Source organism: Sus scrofa, chromosome 3 (assembly GCF_054392235.1).
Source record: "Sus scrofa isolate SSC_HxYL_T2T_F1_AM1 chromosome 3, Sscrofa_HxYL_maternal_Yorkshire_Landrace_v2.0, whole genome shotgun sequence".
Classification (NCBI taxonomy): domain Eukaryota; kingdom Metazoa; phylum Chordata; class Mammalia; order Artiodactyla; family Suidae; genus Sus; species Sus scrofa.
The window spans coordinates 29,811,240-29,830,651 of NC_139385.1; the positions used below are offsets into that span (position 1 = coordinate 29,811,240).

The following is a 19,412-nucleotide window of genomic DNA, read 5'->3' on the forward strand; positions in this document are numbered from 1 at the left end:
AATTTTAAGTTTAAGTTGAGCTGGGGACTATTCACAATAGCCAAGACATGGAAACAACCTAAATGTCCATGACAGAGGATTAGATTAGGAAGATGTGGTGCATGTAAACAATGGAATACTACTCAGCCATAAAAAAGAACAAAATAATGCCATTTGCAGCAACATGGATGGAACTAGAGGCTCTCATACTGAGTGAAGTACGTCAGAAAGAGAAAGACAGATACCATATGATATCACTCATATCTGGTATCTAATATCCAGCACAAATGAACCTTTTCACAGAAAAGAAAATCATGGACTTGGAGAACAGACTTGTGGTTGCCAAGGGGCAGGGGCAGGGGGAAGGAGTTGGATGGATTGGAAGCTTGGGGTTCATAGATGCAGACTATTGCCTTTGCAATGGATAAGCAATGAGATCCTGCTGTGTAGCACTGGGAACTACATCTAGTCACTTATGATGGAGACTGATAATGTGAGAAAAAAGAATGTATACGTGTATGTGTATCTGGGTCACCATGCTGAGCAGTAGAAAATTGAGGAGTTCCCATCGTGGTGCAGCGGAAATGAATCCAACTAGGAACGATGCATGAGGTTGGGGGTTCGATCCCTGGCCTCGCTCAGTGGGTTAAGGATCCAGTGTTGCCGTGAGCTGTGGTGTAGGTCACAGATGCAGCTAAAATCTGGCATTGCTGTGGCTCTGGCGTAGGCCAGTAGCTGTAGCTCCGATTAGACCCCTAGCCTGGGAACCTCCATGTGCCGCAGGTGCGGCCCTATAAAGACAAAAGACAAAAAATAAAAAAATAAAAAAAAAAAATTGACGGAATACTGTAAACCAGCTCTCACGGAAAAAAAATAAAAATCATTATATAAAAATAAGTAAATAAGTAAATTGAGCACTAGGCTCTCCAAATCAGAGGCAATAGAGGGAAATGGGCCCGTGGCACATCTGGGGGCAGGTCAGGCCCCTTCCCCACCTACCCAGCCAGGTCCTCGCCTTGTCCAGAGCTGGCAGGCAAGGGCCTTCAGGATACGGTCCCCTGAATAAAATGTGCCTGATGGCAAGGTAGCTCCCTTCTCAGGAGGCTCTTCCGAACATCAGAGTCTTTATTACAAGATATGGTTGGAGGTTTGGTAATAGCTGAGTCGGAGACCTTAAAAGTACTAGCCATGGGTTCTTAGGTTTGGGAACCCAGATAAGCCTTGGCGGACACTCTGAAAGTCAGGTCTGTTCATTTTGTTCTTTCGTCCTCCACCAAGCTGTCATATCTGTATCTCTAACGATCACGCCATCCACTTAGTCGGCCACCCCTGGGCTGCTGGAATAGACATCCCCACACTCGTCCTTTTCTTCCCTTCTTCCATCTTTCCACGGATCTTTCTTTTTTCTTTTGTATTTTCTAGGGCCGCACCCGCAGCATATGGAGGTTCCCAGGCTAGGGGTCTAATCAGAGCTGTAGCCTCCAGCCTATGCCAGAGCCACAGCAACGTGGGATCTGTGACGAGCACCACAGCTCACGGCCATACCAGATCCTTAACCCACTGAGGCCAGGGATCGAACCTGCAACCTCATGATTCCTAGTCGGATTTATTAACCACTGAGCCACGACGGGAACTCCACGGATCCTTCTATTCACCCCTTATTCCTTCCTTCCATTTCTCCATCCTATCCGGTCATCCATCCTTCTGTCTGTTCACATATCCATCCACTCATCTATCTTTTCACCTTCATCACCATGTCAAAGCATTTCCATTGGGGCTCAGTGGTAAGAAACCCAACTAGGATCCACAGAGGACGCAGGTTTGATCCCCAGGCAGTGCAGTGGGTTAAGGATACAGCATTGCCCGTTCCCAGATCAGGGACTGAATCTGAGCCGCAGCTGCAGCAACACCAGATCCTTTAACCCACGGCACCAGGCTGAGGAGCAACCCCTCGCCTTCACAGTGACCCAAGCCACTGCAGTTGGATTCTTAATCCACTGTGCCACACTGGGAACTCCAAGAGTTTTTTCTTTTAAAGGGCTCTCTCTGGTGGGGATTGGACAGGTAACAAATAAAAAAAATTAGCATGTCATGGGAGCACAGCAGAGGTCCATACGAGGTACGATGAGGCCACAGAGAGAGTGTGTTCTGAGTGGAATGGAAGAAAACCTTCATGGATGAGGTGCGGGGCCCAGCCTGCTCCCTCTTACCCCAGTTTCCCAAGTTTCATTCTCATGTCTTGGAAAAACAAAAGTTAGGAGTTCCTGTCGTGGCTCAGCAGAAACAAATCTGATGAGCATCCATGAGGATGCAGGTTTGATCTCTGGTCTTGCTCAGTGGGTTAAGGATCCCGAATTGCTATGGCTGTGGCGTAGGCCAGCAGCTGTAGCTCCGACTGGACCCCTAGCCTGGGAACCTCCATATGCCATAGATGTGGCCCTAAAAAAAGACAAACAGTAGTTAGAGTAGATGTGATGAGAGTTCTAGAGTCCTGCTTGGAAAGCCAGCATCCCACCCCAGGCCCTCAGGCCCCTGTGCCCTGGGCTCTGCCTTATGACTTTTATTTCCTGAACATTTCAGAAAGGAAATGCCCTGAAAGACTGGGCAGGATGCTGAGTCTAGGTTACCTCGTGGATAGTGGATGATACTGTTTTCTGAAGAATAGGCACGAATTCCTCCACTGGAGAGAACGCATTGGGTGCCAGAACCTGATAAAGGCTTAGCTTCTTGGCTGTAAACATAAGCAGTGGGTTTGAGGCCCTCCTCATGCGGCCCCCGAGGATTTGTGCCTTTTGGTCAGTCACCCAAGCTCGGGATTCTGCCTTCTTTGGGGATTTACCTTTTAGGCTATTGGTCTTTAGCCACTCTGCAGAAGTCTTGTCCAAGTCTGGGAACGCAATTGTCAGGGGGTCTTCATGCTTCGGGGGTTTAGGCAGAAGACTCATGAGAGGCCTTTTTGCAATCTCTGTGGAAATCTAAATTTTTTTTTTAATTTTCATTTTAATGTAGACAAAGTTACCATCTTTTCCTTTACATTTTGCACTTTTTATAGCTTTTTCTTCCTTTTTTTTTCTTTTCTAGGGCCACACCCACGGCATCTGGAGGTTCCCAGCTAGGGGTCTAATTGGAGCTACAGCTGCCGGCCTGCACCAGAGCCACAGCAAGGCAGGAACCGAGCCATGTCTGTACTGACACCACAGCTCATGGCAATGCCGGATCCTTAACCCACTGAGTGAGGCCAGGGATTGAACCCGCAACCTCGTGTTTCCTAGTCGGATTCGTTTCCACTACGCCACGATGGGAACTCCAACCCCTTCCCCCTCTTATCATTAAAAGCAACACCATGGACTCCAAGATATCAGGTGGCCCCTCTGTGACCCAAAACATAAGGCTCCTGGGAACTAAAAAGTAACTCCTACACCAAATCACTTAGAGAACCCTGAAGCAGCCCAGACTCCCTTGCCCACTTTTACAACTGAAAACTTCAGGTTCTGAGAAGTTAAATCACATAGATCAAGTATGAGGAAAACAGGAGTTCCCGTCATGGCACAGTGGTTAACGAATCCGACTAGGAACCATGAGGTTGCGGGTTCAATCCCTGGCCTTGCTCAGTGGTTTAAGGATCCAGCGTGGCCATGAGCTGTGGTGTAGGTTGCAGATGCGGCTTGGATCCCGCATTGCTGTGCCTGTGGTGTAGGCCGGTGACTGCAGCTCCGATTGGACCCTCAGCCTGGGAACCTCCATATGCTGCAGGAGCAGCCCAAAAAATGGCAAAAAGACAAAACGAAACAAAAAACAAAACAAAAAAAAGTCTGAGGAAAACAGAGAACAGTACTTCCCAAACTGTGGACATTTGAGCAACACCTTCATAAATTTGCTATACGTGAGTGTCACTTAAAAAAACACACACAAAAACAATAATCCAATTGAAAATGGACGGGGGAGTTCCCGTCGTGGCACAGCAGAAACGAATCTGACTAGGAACCATGAGGTTGCCGGTTCAATCCCTGGCCTTGCTCAGTGGGCTAAGGATCCGGTGTTGCCATGAGCTGTGGTATAGGTCGCTGACGTGGCTTGGATCTGGCATTGCTGTGGCTGTGGTATAGGCCGGTAACTGTAGCTCAGATTGGACCCCAGCCTGGGAACCTCCATATGCAGCCCTTAAAAAAAAAAGAAAGAAAGAAAAAAGGAAAACGGGCAGAAGACCTAAATAGACATTCCTCCAAAGAAGACATACAGATGACGAGTAGGCAAATGAAAAGATGCTCAACATCGTTAATTATTAGAGAAATTCAAATCAAAACTACAATGAGATACCACCTGACACTGGTCAGAATGGCCCATCGTGAACAAGTCAACAAATAACAAATGCTGGAGAGGGTGTGGAGAAAAGGGAACCCTCCTACACTGTTGGTGGGCATGTAAATTGGTATAATCACTATGAAAAACAGTATGGAGTATCCTCAGAAAACCAAATATAGAACTACCATATGATCCAGCAATCCAACTCCTGGCCATATATCTGGACAAAACTTTCATTCAAAAGGATAATGTACCCCTATGTTCATAGCAACACTGTTCACAAGAGCCAAGACATGGAAGCAACTAAATGCCCATTGACAGATGAATGGATTAAGAAGATGTGGTACATATACACAATGGAATACTACTCAGCTGTAAAAAAGAATGAAATAATGCCATTTGCAGCAACATGAATACAACTAGAGATTATCCTTCTAAGTGAAATAAATCAGAAAGAGAAAGACAAATACCATATGTTGTAATTTCTATGTAGAACCTAAATTATGGCACACGGAATTTCCATCATGGCACAGCAGAAATGAATCCGACTAGGAACCATGAGGATGCAGGTTCGATCCCTGGCCTCACTCAGTGGGTTAAGGATCCAGCGTTGCCATGAGCTGTGCTGTAGGTCAAAGACGCAGCTCGGATCTGGCATTGCTGTGACTGTGGTGTAGGCCGGCAGCAACAGCTCTGATTAGACCCCTAGCCTGGGAACCTCCATATGCCACAGGTGAGGCCCTAAAAGAAAGACAAAAGACAAAAAAAAAAAAAAAAAAAAAACCCATGTATATACATGTATGACTGAGTCATTTTGCTGTGCAGCAGAAATTGGCACAACATTGTAAATCAACTATACTTTAATTTAAAAAAAAAAAAAAGAAAAGAAAAGAAAGAAAGAAAATCCACCAGGATCTTTCTGGCACAGCAGGAGGCCAGGGCAACTCAGAGTTGTGGGGGCATCGGGGGATGGGGTGTCGCCTTCTTCCACTTTCCAAATAGGAGGGTGGGTGGTGTGGGGTGGGGCTGGGGTGGCCTGGCAGCTGTGCCCTTGAGTGAGAGGTGAGATAGGAGAGCACAGAGAGGCCAGCTGGGTGCCCCTAGAAGATCTGAGCCTGGGATTCTGACCACCTACCTCCTGCATTGCACCTGCGGGCTCCTCGCAGGAGGGGCTCTGGTGCAGGGCTTGGACGTGGCCCTGAAGGCTCTGGGCCTTCCGGATTTCTGCCAGGAGCGCATCCACCTCCTGGCTGCTGCAGACCTGTGTGTGAGGGGGTGCAATCAGTCATTCAGAAGTCACCTGGCTACCAGCAGTGGCCAAGGCGCGAAAGGACAGGCACACCCATCAATCCCTAAGGTGGAGTGGCAGACTTTTCAAAGCAGACCTTACAAACAGGGGTCTATGTGCAGGAGAGAGCCTGGGAACATCTTGTGTTACATTTCACGGTACTGGCCTGCAGTCTTTTATGTATTTATTTAGTCTTTTTAGGGCTTGCACCATATATGGAGGTTCCCAGGCTAGGGGTCCAATCGGAGCTACACCGGCCGGCCAACACCACGGCCACAGCAACACGGGATCCTTAACCCATTGAGTGAGGCCGGGGATCAAACGTATGTCCTCAAGGATGCTAGTCAGATTTGTTTCCGCTGAGCCTGATGGGAACTCCTGGCCTGCAGTCTTTGAAACAACCGAAGTGTGTCTAACCTTAAAAATATGAAGAAACAAACAAACAAGAGAGTTCTCATGTGGCTCAGTGGCTTAAGAACCCGACATGGTGTCCATGAGGATGCGGCTTCCATCTCTGGCCTTGCTCTGTGGGTTAAGGATCTGGCATTGTCGCAAGATGCTGCTGGATCCTGCGAGGCTGTGGCTGTGGCATAGGCCGGCAGCTGCAGCTCTGATTCGACCCCTAGCCCGGGGAACGTCCATAGGCCGCAGATGTGCCCCTGAAAATAAAAAAAGGAGAATAGATTGCTCTGGGTCTCCTGCAGTAGGACAGGTCCATCTGGGAGAGACAGAGCTTTGGTGGGTGCAGAGTGAGGTGGAGCAACTGGATGGAAACTCAGGGTTCTACTGGCCCGGCTTTAAAAGCTTTCTTCAGAGAGAGCTCGCTGTGTTTGGCTGTATCTTGCTTTATTTTTCACGTTCCATTTGGTTTTGTTTCTCAAACCTGAAATCTGGGCTTCAGATGAGGGGTACAAAATGTTTATTCATTTGTAAATCAAAGGAAGCTGGCGTGAAATCTGGTGCAGATAAAGACAGCCCTAAGTTTACAAGGGCCATCCCATTCTCCTGTGTTACTGTCTGCTCCTGTTTTTTTTTTTTTTTTTTTTTTTTTTTTTTTTTTGTCTTTTTGCCTTTTCTAGGGCCGCTCCCGCAGCATATGGAAGTTCCCAGGCTAGGGGTCCAATCAGAGCTTTAGCCGCCGGCCTACGCCAGAGCCACAGCAACTCGGGATCGGAGCCGCGTCTGCAACCTACACCACCGCTCACGACAACGCTGGATCCTTAACCCACTGAGCAAGGGCAGGGATTGAACCTGCAATCTCATGGTTCCTAGTCGGATTCGTTAATCACTGAGCCACGATGGGAACTCCCTCTTTTTTGGGGGGGAGGTCTTTTGCTCCTGTTTTGTTTCAACATTTCCTTCTGGAAGGGATCTTTTTTTTTTTTTTTTTTGTCTTTTTAGCTATTTCTTGGGCCGCTCCTGCGGCATATGGAGGTTCCCAGGCTAGGGGTCAAATCAGAGCTGTAGTCACCGGCCTAGGCCAGAGCCACAGCAACGCGGGATCCGAGCCGCGTCTACAACCGACACCACAGCTCACGGCAACGCCGGATCGTTAACCCACTGAGCAAGGGCAGGGACCGAACCCGCAACCTCATGGTTCCTAGTCGGATTCGTTAACCACTGCGCCACGACAGGAACTCCTGGAAGGGATCTTCTGCACACTAAATAGTTTCCTGGGATTTTCTTTAAAGACGCCTCATTAACACTGTACAAAATGAGCAAAGCTTATCTTTTTTTTTTTTTCTAATGGGGCCATAAATAAATCTGTTTCTTCAGTTCAGCCATTGAAATACTTGGAGAAAACATTTAAAGCGACAAACTGACAGTACGTATGTATGCTATACTTTAAGCTTTTACTCTGTGTTTTGTTTTGTTTTTGCTTTTTAGGACCACACCAGAGGCATGTGGAGGTTCCCAGGATAGGAGCTGAAATGGAGCTCCAGCTGCCAGCCTCCACCACAGCCACAGCAACACCAGATCCGAGCCACGTCTGCGACCTACACCACAGCTCACGACAACGCTGGATTCCCCCAACCCTGAGAGAGGCCAGGGATCAAACCCGCAACCTTATGGTTCCTAGTCGGATTCATTAACCACTGAGCCATGACGGGAACTCCTACTCCGTGTTGTTTAACTTGTTATAGTCTCACAATGGATCCCAATATTTTACAGATGAGGGAACAAGGCTCAGAGCAATTGGAAACCTGCCCACATGCTAAAAGGGAAGGCAAACAGATGTAACAAACACTAGGTAGACCCAGCTGGCAAATGGCAGATTAAAACCTTGCTCCCAGGTTTTTCTCTAGCTCTTTCTCTTATTCCATGTTGCCTAGAAACCAGACCAAAGTTCTGTCCTTCAAGAGCTTTTAATGTGGAGAAGCCCAAAGATATGCCTAAAACCATTGTACGTATTGAAAAGTGCCAAGAGTTGGCCAGATGGCAAGTTGTATAAGTTCACACAATGTTATGTGTCAATTGCATCTCAGTAAAGCCAGAAAAACTCAGATAAATAAAAAGCTTCTACCTGCTCACCGGTATGCAATCAACTCATCATACACAATAGGAGGCTCCCTTGAGACTCACGCTGTTCCTATTCTTCCCATATATTCCTTTTAACCTGATTTTACCTGGGTATGCTGGCCGCATTGGGGGTGCAGGCAGCAAGAATACACACAGCATAGTCTGTCTGGCCCAGATTCCCTGTGCACAACCCTGGAGGCAGGTAGGGACAGGAGGAGGGGGCATTGTGTTGGCCCAGGGGCTTACCTCTGTCTCTGGGCTATAGCAGTGGTAGCAGCCCCCAAGAGCTTCTGCGAGGTTCTTCAGAACAGCCTGCAGGGGTGGTGACAGGGTCAGCCCTCCCTAGGGCAGTGCCAGTCCTCTGCAAGCTTCTTCCCTGACTGAGCCTCCCAACAGTCCAAGCTTCCCGACTAACCAACGGGAGAACGGGGTACCAGGAGGGCTGTGTCCTGGTCTGCAGCCCGGGGGCCTCAAAGACCGGCCCGGCTCACTCCGGCCAATCCGAGGGGAGCCTTGGAGAATCTTGGCTACTTACAAGGGGCACCTGATCATCGCATTTGTAGGTGATGATGTGGGTGATGAGGTCCCTTCCCACGGTGGCCTGTTGGATGTAGTCGGACAGGATTTCGGAAGGCTGATCTGGGCTGGGCAGAAGAAGAGAAGCGGGTACCCCACCATGAGACCCATGCCCGGCAAAATGGTAACTCCCAAGGAATACCCACCAAATCTCACCAACCACCTGCATCCCAGGTCACCTGTGTAAGACACAGGGCGGAGTGGACTGAGGCCTGGCCGCCCTGGGCCAGCATCTGTGAACGGACGGGCTGTGAACACAGCCCTTCTCTCCAGTGTATGTGGAGAGTCAGGCTTGACCGTCTTTCCTCGAACAATGGTTTAGTTCCCCTTTCCTACGTCCCGGTTATCTGCTTAGGAAAAGGGACCTACCAGCTTCCCATTATGGTCACCAGAGAATTCAGTCCCTTCAGAGCAAAGATTTTCTTCAGGGCTTGTAGCAGGTTGCTGCCTCCATCAGGTTGTAGCTTCTTCACCCAGAGCTTGAGTTCCTGGAGGCTGGAGGGGATCACGGTACTCTTACGAGGTGCCAGGCCCAGGACAGATACAAGCTTGTTTCAGCTTGACAGTCATTCTCTGAGATGGAGAATTCCCACCGTGGGTTAATGATCCTGTGTGCCTCTGTGGCATGGCTGGTTTGATCCCCATCCTGGGAACTTCCATATGCTGTGGGTGTGGGGGAAAAAGAAAGAAAGGAAGGAAGGAAGATCAAACATGTTTAAAAAAAGAAAGACTCAGAGAAGTGTGTCTAGGGAGAGAGGCCTCCAGGTATAGGATATTCACAGTTGAGGTTAACCAACATTGGAGTTCCCATCGTGGCGCAGTGGTTAACGAATCCGACTAGGAACCATGAGGTTGCAGGTTCGATCCTTGGCCTTGTTCAGTGGGGTAAGGATCCAGCATTGCCGTGAGCTGTGGTATAGGTTGAAGACACTGCTTGGATCCCATGTTACTATGGCTGTGGCATAGGCCAGCAGCTGTAGCTCCAATTAGACCCCTAGCCTGGGAACCTCCATATGCTGTAGGTGCGGCCCTGGAAAAGGCAAAAAGACAAAAAAAAGTAAGAAAATTAATCAACCTTAAAAAACCTCCCTTCTTTGGAGTTCCCGTCGTGGCTCAGCAGTTAACAAACCCGACTAGCATCATGAGGATGTGGGTTTGATCCCTGACCTCACTCAGTGGGTTAAGGATCTGGCATTGCTGTGAGCTGTGGTGTAGGCTCAGATCTAGCATTGCTGTGGCTCTGGCACAGGCCAGGGGCTACAGCTCCGATTGGACCCCTAGCCTGGGAATCTCCATATGCCACGGGAACAGCCCTAAAAAAACAAAACAAAACAAAACAAAAAATTCTTTGAGGCGATACCTTTATTCCCATTTTACAGATGAGGAAACTGAAGCTCAGAGTTTGGACCTGCCCAAGGTGATGCTCTAAGCAACAGGCAACACTGAGACTGAAAACCAGGTGTAACTCTAGGACTTGAGCTTCTAGCGACTCTGCTATGTGGGGGTCTGGGGCTAAGCTCCTTTCCCTCTAGCTCTCTTGGGAGGTAGACTTCAGCCTGAATGAAGCATGGAGTTAATCCCATAACCCTCAGAGGCCTCCAAGAGAAGGCAGTGAGGCTGTGTGGCTACATCCCATGTGGACTGGGGTACACACCATTCACAACAGGAAGAACGAGTCAGCACAGAGTTTTCTTGGTTAAGTGTCTCATGTGTCACTGATGAGAGAGCTCTGCTCTATCCATTTCTCTTTCAGTCTGATGCTTCAAAAAAAAACTCAGTCCTTTACCAGTAAGTCTGTCTTCATTATTATGACTGTTGTCTTATTTATTTACGGCCATGCCCAGGGCATGCAGAAGCTCCTGGACCAGGGATCAAACCCGTGCCACAGCTGTAACCAGAGCCCACAGCAGTGACAATGCTGGATCCTTAACCCCCTGAGCCACCAGGGAACTCCTGTTGTATCTCCCTTTTAAACATAGAGAACAGGGAGTTCCCGTCGTGGCGCAGTGGTTAACGAATCCGACTAGGAACCATGAGGTTGCGAGTTCGGTCCCTGCCCTTGCTCAGTGGGTTAACGATCCGGCGTTGCCGTGAGCTGTGGTGTAGGTTGCAGACGCGGCTCGGATCCCGCGTTGCTGTGGCTCTGGTGTAGGCCGGTGGCTACAGCTCCGATTCAACCCCTAGCCTGGGAACCTCCATATGCCGTGGGAGCGGACCAAGAAATGGCAAAAAAGACAAAAAATAAAAAAATAAACAAAGAGAACAAATGCCATGCCTGGTGCCTTCTCTAGCCAATAGGTTTCAGCTGGGGTTAAATGTTTTTTTGTCTGCTTTCATTCTATTTATTTATTTATTTATTTTTCTTTCTTTTTAGGGCCGCACCTACGGCATATGGAAGTTCCCAGGCTGGGGGCTGAATCAGAGCTGCATCTGCTGGCCTGCCCCACAGCCACAGCAATGCCAGATCTGAGTCACATCTGTGACCTACACCACAGCTCACGGCGACACAGGATCCTTAACCCACTGAACGAGGCCAGGGATTGAACATTCATTCTCATGGATGCTAGTCGGTGTCATTACCTCTGAACCATGACACGAACTCCCATTCTATTTTTATGATGACTTTCTAATTACGGCAAATGACACAGGTTTCTCCGTTATGGTATTGATAGTTTCCTTCAAAATAAATATAGCGTTGGTATTTAAAAAATCAATAATCGTACAGGTGGCACAAAGTAAATAGAAGCCCAGGTGGCAGGAATATGAAAAAAAAGAAAATCACAAGGGAATCCAGGAATAACTGGTACTGAGGATTTCTTGGCTAGAGGTTTCAAGGAGACCTCCACTCTGACAGATCAGATGGAAATCACAGTAAAAAAATAAAAACAAAAACAAAAAACACTCTTAGCCGTTGAGTACCCGCCCCATGCCAAGCACTTATTTTTCAGTCATCTTCACCATAACTCCGTGAGAAGAAGGTATACTTGCCTCATTCTGCTAATGAGAGAGTTAACCTGTCAAAATCCCCCGTAACTGGCAGAGCCAGGATTCAAAGCCTGAGCTATCAGACTCTGTACCTATCTACAAAGAGGAGTTCCTTTTGGGAGTTCCCTTAGTGGCTCAGTGGTTAATGAATCTGACTAGGATCCATGAGGATGCGGGTTAAGGATCTGGCCTTGCTCAGTGGGTTAAGGATCTGGTGTTGCCATGAGCTGTGGTGTAGGTTGCAGACATGGCTTGGGTCTGGCATTGCTGTGGCTGAGGTGTAGGCCGGCAACTTCAGTTCCGATTGGACTCCTAGCCTAGGAACCTGCATATGCCTCGGGTGCGGCCCTAAAAGCCAAAAAGACCAAAAAAAAAAAAAAAAAAAAAAAGTACATGTGAAGTGCCAGGCATGGCATCTAACACATGGTAGCTATTCCCTTCCTAGAAAAGAGCTGTCTGCTTACCTAAGTAGAAATTCTTACCTACTTTCCCCCTTTTTCCATAACCCTCCCAAAAAAACCCCTCCAAGTTAGAAACTCCCCAATATAAGGGACTAGTTAAATAGATTACAGTATATCTATACAGTGGAATGTGATGCAGCTATTAAAAAGAATGAGGTAGATCTCTGTGTACGGAGAGAAAATAACATTCAAGATTAGTTGCATACTATTCACAATAGCTGAGACATGGAAGCAACCTACATGTCCATCTACAGATAAATAGATGAAGAAGCTGTGGATACAGCTGTGGATACAGCTTCTTCATACACTGGAATACTACTCAGTCATTAAAAAGAATGAAATAATGCCATTTGTAGCAACAGGGATACAAGTCAAGATTCTCATACTAAGTGAAGTAAGTCAGAAAGAGAAAGACAAATACCATATGATATCCCTTCTAGGTGGAATCTAAAATATGGCACAAACGAACCTATCTACAGAACAGAAACAGCCTCACAGACACAAACAGACTTACGGTTGCCAAGGGGGAGGGGGAGTGGAAGGGGGAGGGAGTGGGATGGACAGGGAGTTTGGGGTTAGTAAATGCAAACTACTACATTTAGAAAGAATAAGCAATGAGGTCCTGCTGTGTAGCACAGGGAACTATATCCAATCTCTTGGGATAGAACATAATGAAAGATTATATGAGAAAAAGAACATATATACATATGTATGACTGGGTCACTTTGCTATACAGCAGAAATTGGTACAACACTGTAAACCAATTATACTTTAAATAAAAAATTCTTTAATTTTTGGAGTTCCCATTGTGGCTCGGTGGTTAATGAATCTGACCAGGAACCACAAGGTTTCGGGTTCAATCCCTGGCCTTGCTCAGTGGGTTAAGGATCTGGCGTTGCCCTGAGCTGTGGTGTAGGTCGCAGACGAGGCTTGGATCCTATGTGGCTGTGGCTCTGGCATAGTCCGGCGGCTGCAGCTCCAATTGGACCCCTAGTCTGGGAACCTCCACGTGCCGTGGGAACGGCCCAAGAAATGGCAAAAAGACAAAAAAAAAAAAAAAAACTTTAACTTTTTAAATAAGAAGATGAGTAGCAAAGTCAAGATGCAGAACAGTGTAATATGCTCCTGATTATGTTTAAATAAAAGATGATAAACACACTGATGCAGGTCAGAAGTAGAAGAAACTGTTATTGGGAGCTGAGAGGGGAGCTAGGGGCAGAGGGAGACTCATGTGCTATTATTTATCCTTTCATGCTGCTTGAATTTTTGAAAATGAACAATTTCATAATAATAAAACTATCTGTACTAGTTTTCTGGGTAAAAAATGATGCCTGGAGTTCCCGTCATGGCTCAGTGGTTAATGAATCCGACTAGGAACCATGAGGTTGTGGGTTCGATCCCTGCCCTTGCTCAGTGGGTTAAGGATCCGGCGTTGCCATGAGCTGTGGTGTAGGTCGCAGACTCGGCTTGGATCCCACATTGCTGTGGCTGTGGCGTAGGCCAGTGGCTGCAGCTCCGATTCGACCCCTAGCCTGGGAAACTCCATATGCTGTGGGAGCAGCCCAAGAAATGGCAAAAAGACAAAAAAATAAATTAAAAAAAAAAAGATGCCTGGTCTTTACCTTTTGTGGTGTTTGTGAGGTTGACCACTTTTCCAAAAGTTACTGGCTCCCTGTGTTTCTGCTTTTTGTGAATCATCTCTTTGTACTCACTGATCTGTTGGGCCTTGGGTTTGCACTTTATTTATTTATTGCTTTTTAGGGCTGCACCCGGGGCACATGGAGGTTCCCAGGCTAGGGGTCAAATCAAAGCTACAGCTACCAGCCTGCCCCACAGCCACAGCAACGCCAGATCCCAGCCACCTCTGCAACCTACACCACAGCTCCTGGCAACGCCGGATCCTTCACCCACTGAGCGAGGCCAGGGATCGAACCTGCAACCTCATGGTTCCTAGTTGGATTCTTTTCTGCTGCGTCACGCCGGGAACTCCCTTGGGTTTGCACTTTAATCGTGCAATAAAGACCCTGGCAGGGAGGAAAATGACCAGATAAACACCCGGGCCAAGGCTGGGCAATCACTCACGTGGAGGCGCTGACGTCCACGGGGTCGGGCCAGAGGGCGCTGGTGGTGGTGCCGAAAGACAGGATATATAGCTTCTCCTTGTGGCTCAGCTGCTCGTCAATGAGGCTCTGGTGGACAAAAGGACATCACTGGCTCTCAGGGCCACAGACCTCTCACGCCGCAGCTGGCCCTCTGGGCTCGGGTGTGAGCTGTGCTGAAACACGGTCGCTTGAGGCTCAGCTTAGTGGCCCCAAGGGGGCAATTGCTTGCTGCCCATGTGGTCTCGGGGTGCAGGAGGCACAACCCAACTCTCATCCCAGCCTGTCCCTGGCTGTACCTGGTGAGGGCGGGCCCTAGGCCAGCCAAGGCGCGTGTGTGCCCTCACCATCCCTGACTGCAGACCCACGTCCCTCCTGAAGCAGCTCCTTAGGGGACCCTTGGGCCATGGGTGTGGGTGGGATGAGCAGCCACCTCCATGTGCTCTGGGGTTGGACCCTAGGCGCTGAACTGTGGCACCCAGGGAAGAAGAGGACGCGGGTTGGGACCGTGGTTTCTGTCCAGGATGTGTGAGCTGGGGATGGAGAGATGGATGGAGCACCAGCCTGTTGGATGCTCCCTGGCTCAGCCTGGTAAACATCCAACAGTAAGAGAATCCCTCCCCCTTCTCGGCCAGCTAGAAACTTCATTGCTGCGGCCAACACAAGTATTGCTCTGGCCAATACTGGAGCAGCCCACCTAGGGCCCTGGGGACCAGTCATGAGGGGGAGCCTGAATACCAGGAACAGGGGACAGGACTGGCCCATGTTGATCCCTCTAAAAGGTCCTTGTTTTGGCTGCTGAGGTTCTCTTCAAAGCGCTACAGTTTCCCCAAAGAAGCACTTCATGGAGGCCTTTTTCCATGCTCCACTCACCACTTCACTTGCGTGAACCCCTTTTGTCCCCTGGCAACCCCTTGGGGTGTCAACTGTTATCATCTCCACTTTATTTTTTTATTTTTTATTTTTTTGTCTTTTGTCTTTTCAGGGCCACACCTGCAGCATAGGGAGGTTCCCAGGCTAGGGGTCCAATTGGAGCTACAGCTGCCAGCCTACACCACAGCCACAGCAACGCAGGATCCGGGCCGCGTCTTCCACCTATACCACATCTCATGGCAACGCTGGATCCTTAACCCACTGAGCAAGGCCAGGGATTGAACCCACAACCTCATGGTTCCTAGTTGGGTTCGTTAACCCCTGAGCCAGTACGGGAACTCCTTCCCCACTTTAAAGATAAGGTGACACCTGGAGTTCCTGTCGTGGCGCAGTGGTTAACGAATCCGACTAGGAACCATGAGGTTGCGGGTTCGATCCCTGCCCCTGCTCAGTGGGTTAATGATCCGGCGTTGCCATGAGCTGTGGTGTAGGTTGCAGATGCGGCTCGGATCCCGCGTTGCTATGGCTCTGGCGTAGGCCAGTGGCTATAGCTCCGATTTGACCCCTAGCCTGGGAACCTCCATATGCCGCAGGAGCGGCCCAAAGAAATAGCAAAAAGACAAAAAAAAAAAAAAAAAGATAAGGTGACACCATCACACAGAAGTGGCAGAGGGGCCTGGGATTTGATCCTAGGAGTCTTAGCTTCTCGGTTAGTGACCTGCCAGAGCAACCAGAATGGTTCCTCTGTCTGGAAAAGGCCAGAAGCCTGGGCTGTGCTGGAGTCAGCCCAACTGATGGCCATCTCCAGGCTGTCTTTCCAGGGACCCCGAGCTCTGAAGCAAAGTCAAGCTCAGAGGAGCTGCTATTCTGTGAATACCAGAAGCTCACACTGCGACAGAGAATGACTCTGAGGCCGGGTTTCCCAGACCTCAACATAATTTTTTTTTTTTTAACTGTACGTGCTAATTAAGTGTGAATTGCGCTTTGCAAAACACTCTCTCGCCTCCGCTGTCAACAAAGCCGGTTAGCAAGCTTACAAGGGGAGGGTGTGCTGGTGGGGGTGGTTTCAGGGACTTTGTGCCAGAGACTTACCAGGAGGTCCTTTTGGAACTCCTCTTTCTGAGGGCCACGGCTGACAGCTGACACATCCACCAGGATGCCGACTCGGGCCCCCTTGATGAGGCCAAACGCCTAAAACCAAAGAGGGAAGGGTGGAGACAACCCACACAGCTCTGTGCCTCCCCAAACCTTTCGCTGAGCTGCTCTGAGGAGCAGAAGTTCAAGGAGTCCTTGATCCCAATGAGAAGCAGCAGAAGGAAGAACCATTTTATAGAGGAAAGAGCAAATTCCAGACTCCTGGCTTTCGCTCTGGGCATGATCTGCTCCTATTTCTGGCAGTTCTATGTAAAAGTTTCCCCCCTCCGGGGAGTTCCATTGTAGTTCAGTGGTTAATGAATCTGACTAGAAACCATGAGGTTGCGGGTTTGATCCCTGACCTCGATCAGCGGGTGAAGGATCCGGTGCTGCTGTGAGCTGTGGTATAGGTGGCAGATGTGGCTTGGATCCCGCTTTGCTCTGACTGTGGTGTAGGCCGGCAGCTACAGCTCTGATTCAACCCCTAGCCTGTGAACCTCCATATGCCGAGGAAGTGGCCCTAGAAAAGGCAAAAAGACAAAAATAATAAATAAAAATAAATAAAGTTTCCCCCTCTGATTGGACCCCTAGCCTGGGAACCTCCATATGCCGGGTGCGCGGCCCTAAAGAGACAAACAAAAAAAAGTTTCCCCCTTAATATTTACTATCCACTCCTATAAAGTCATACATGTTCATTAAAGAAAATTTGGAGGAGTTCCCGTCGTGGCGCAGTGGTTAACGAATCTGACTAGGAACCATGAGGTTGCGGGTTCGGTCCCTGCCCTTGCTCAGTGGGTTAACGATCCGGCGTTGCCATGAGCTGTGGTGTAGGTTGCAGACGCGGCTCGGATCCTGCGCTGCTGTGGCTCTGGCGTAGGCTGGCAGCTACAGCTCTGATTAGACCCCTAGTCTGGGAAACTCCATATGCCGCGGGAGCGGCCCAAAGAAATAGCGAAAAGACAAAAAAAAAAAAAAAAAGAAAAAAAGAAAATTTGGAGATTGTAGAAAAGCCTCCTTTGTAAGACATAAAGTCTGACGTCTAACTGCATGATTATTATTATTTCATTATTATTATTATTACTATTATTATCATTATTACTTCATTTCTCCCAATGAAAGGCAGAGGTGTTGAGTTCTGCAGTGGTATTTCTTTGCGTTTCTAATTATGTTTCTAGCAGCTATTTCTAGCTACGTGTCAATGCTGTTTGATTCAGCGCATAACATTCATCCTGCTAATAGCTGCACGGCAAATTGGAATTTTCATTCACATGAAATTGATAGTTCTCTAGGGCAGTAGGTTTCCATTGGATGCTTTTGGCCTTTAAATTATGCTTTATTGGGTACTTAAGTTATGGTTCCTCTTCGAACCTATTCCTTGCTCCATGTTCCCCACCTGGGTACGTGGCATTGAACATTCACCACCAGGCACTCTGGCCCACACCGACCCAACCCATTGGCAAATCCTGCCGGCTCTGCCTTCAAAGCTCAATCCGAATCCATCAGTTCTCATCCTATCCCCCAACCTAGCACTTAAATCTGAGCCACCATCCCTGCCTCCTAGTCTTTGTTCCCTACAGTCAGTTTATGAAGCATCTACATCGGTCTTTTTGCAACTTAAGGACTGACTCATGTCACTTCTCTGCTTAAAACTCTCACTTTCAAATACAGTCTGAGGGAGTTCCCGTCGTGGCGCAGTGGTTAACGAATCCAACTAGGAATCATGATTCCTAGGTTGCGGGTTCGGTCCCTGCCCTTGCTCAGTGGGTTAACGATCTGGCGTTGCTGTGAGCTGTGATGTAGGTTGCAGACGCGGCTCGGATTCCGAGTTGCTGTGGCTCTGGCGTAGGCCGGCGGCTACAGCTCTGATTAGACCCCTAGCCTGGGAGCCTCCATATGCCGCAGGAGCAGCCCAAGAAATAGCAAGAAAAAAAAAAAAAAGAAATCCACTCTCCACACTGCTCTGCTAGCTCCGGGCAGCTAGCCGGCCTGCTGGCTGCTTCCGGAACAGGTCAAGCTTGTTCCTGCCCCAGGGCCTTTGCATGTGCTGTTTCCTCTTCCCTTGATCTCTGCAGGGCTCCCTCCCTCCCTTCCTTTAGGTGTTCAATGTCTCCTCCTTAACCATTCTGTTTATTTTTTTTATTTTTTAGTCTTTTTAGAGCCGCACCTGCAGTATATGGAGGTTCCCAGACTGGGGGGAGGCAAATCAGAGCTGTAGCTGCTGGCCTACACCACAGCCACAGCAATGCCAGATCCTTAACCCACTGAGCGAGGCTAGGGATCGAACCTGTGTCCTCCTGGATGCTAGTCAGGTTTCTTAGCACTGAGCCACGACAGGAATTCCCAACCATTCTATTTAAATAGCGCCCCTTCAATCTCACTCTCAGTTCCCTCACTCTGCTTTACTTTTCTTTGTAGCACCATCACCAACTGACTTTGCATATGATTTGTTGATTTATTCATTAAACAATCCTGGGAAAGGGCTTGCTCTGTAATCACCTAATCAATGTGTATTGAATTCATCACCCAGATGAAGTAGGAAGCGTCCCAAAACATTGCCAATTTTCAGGGACCAGAGGAGTTCCAATTTGAGTCCAGTCCTGTCCTTTTAACATTCAAGAAATCTGACTTTAGAACCTTTGTCATTGAACATATGCATTCCTTGAAATCTAGCCGTTGAAATTCTAGAAATGTATCCCCTAGAAATAATAGGAAAAGTACATAAGAGGGAATTGGAGCCTAGTGGTGCCAGAGGGTCCAACTTTTCAAGAGAATATTGAAAGCAGACAGAAAAGTGAGATATCAGGATTTTAAAATCTTGGCAACTCAAGGGGGAAACGTGGGGAAAAGAGAGAAATGGGGAGTTTGGGACTGACATATACAATGACTATGTATAGACTAGATAACAAGGACCTACTGTATAGCACAGGGAACCCTGCTCAATATTCTGTAATAACTTCAATGGGAAAATATCCTGAAAAATGTGTTTATGTATATATATTTCTCCTTGCTATATACCTGAAACTAGCGCAATAGTATAAATCTCAAATATAATTCAAAAAAATAAAATCTTAGCTACTAATTCAACAACATTTTTCTTTTTTTATGGCTGCATCTGTGGCATTTGGAAGTTCCAGGCTAGGGGTCAAATTGGAGCTGTAGCCACCAGCCTACACCACAGCCACAGCAACATTAGAT

At 48.2% G+C, this 19,412-nt stretch overlaps 1 protein-coding gene across 5 annotated transcripts in view; it reads right to left on the reverse strand.

Annotated features, from left to right (window-relative positions):
- The window catches only part of VWA3A (von Willebrand factor A domain containing 3A), a 67,188-nt gene that overhangs the window by 33,661 nt on the left and 14,115 nt on the right, over positions 1-19,412 (reverse strand). For 3 of the 5 annotated variants that reach the window (XM_021086487.2, XM_021086486.2, XM_021086484.2), the window contains exons 8-15: positions 16,176-16,274; positions 14,194-14,300; positions 9,035-9,160; positions 8,625-8,733; positions 8,336-8,401; positions 5,417-5,542; positions 2,819-2,954; positions 2,607-2,710 (exon numbers count right to left, since the gene is read on the reverse strand). In XM_021086487.2, the coding sequence (XP_020942146.2) occupies positions 2,607-2,710; positions 2,819-2,954; positions 5,417-5,542; positions 8,336-8,401; positions 8,625-8,733; positions 9,035-9,160; positions 14,194-14,300; positions 16,176-16,274 (873 nt within the window). The remainder of the gene's footprint in view (positions 1-2,606; positions 2,711-2,818; positions 2,955-5,416; positions 5,543-8,335; positions 8,402-8,624; positions 8,734-9,034; positions 9,161-14,193; positions 14,301-16,175; positions 16,275-19,412) is intronic. The other 2 variants (XR_014840590.1, XM_085017350.1) reach the window with 1 other exon arrangement.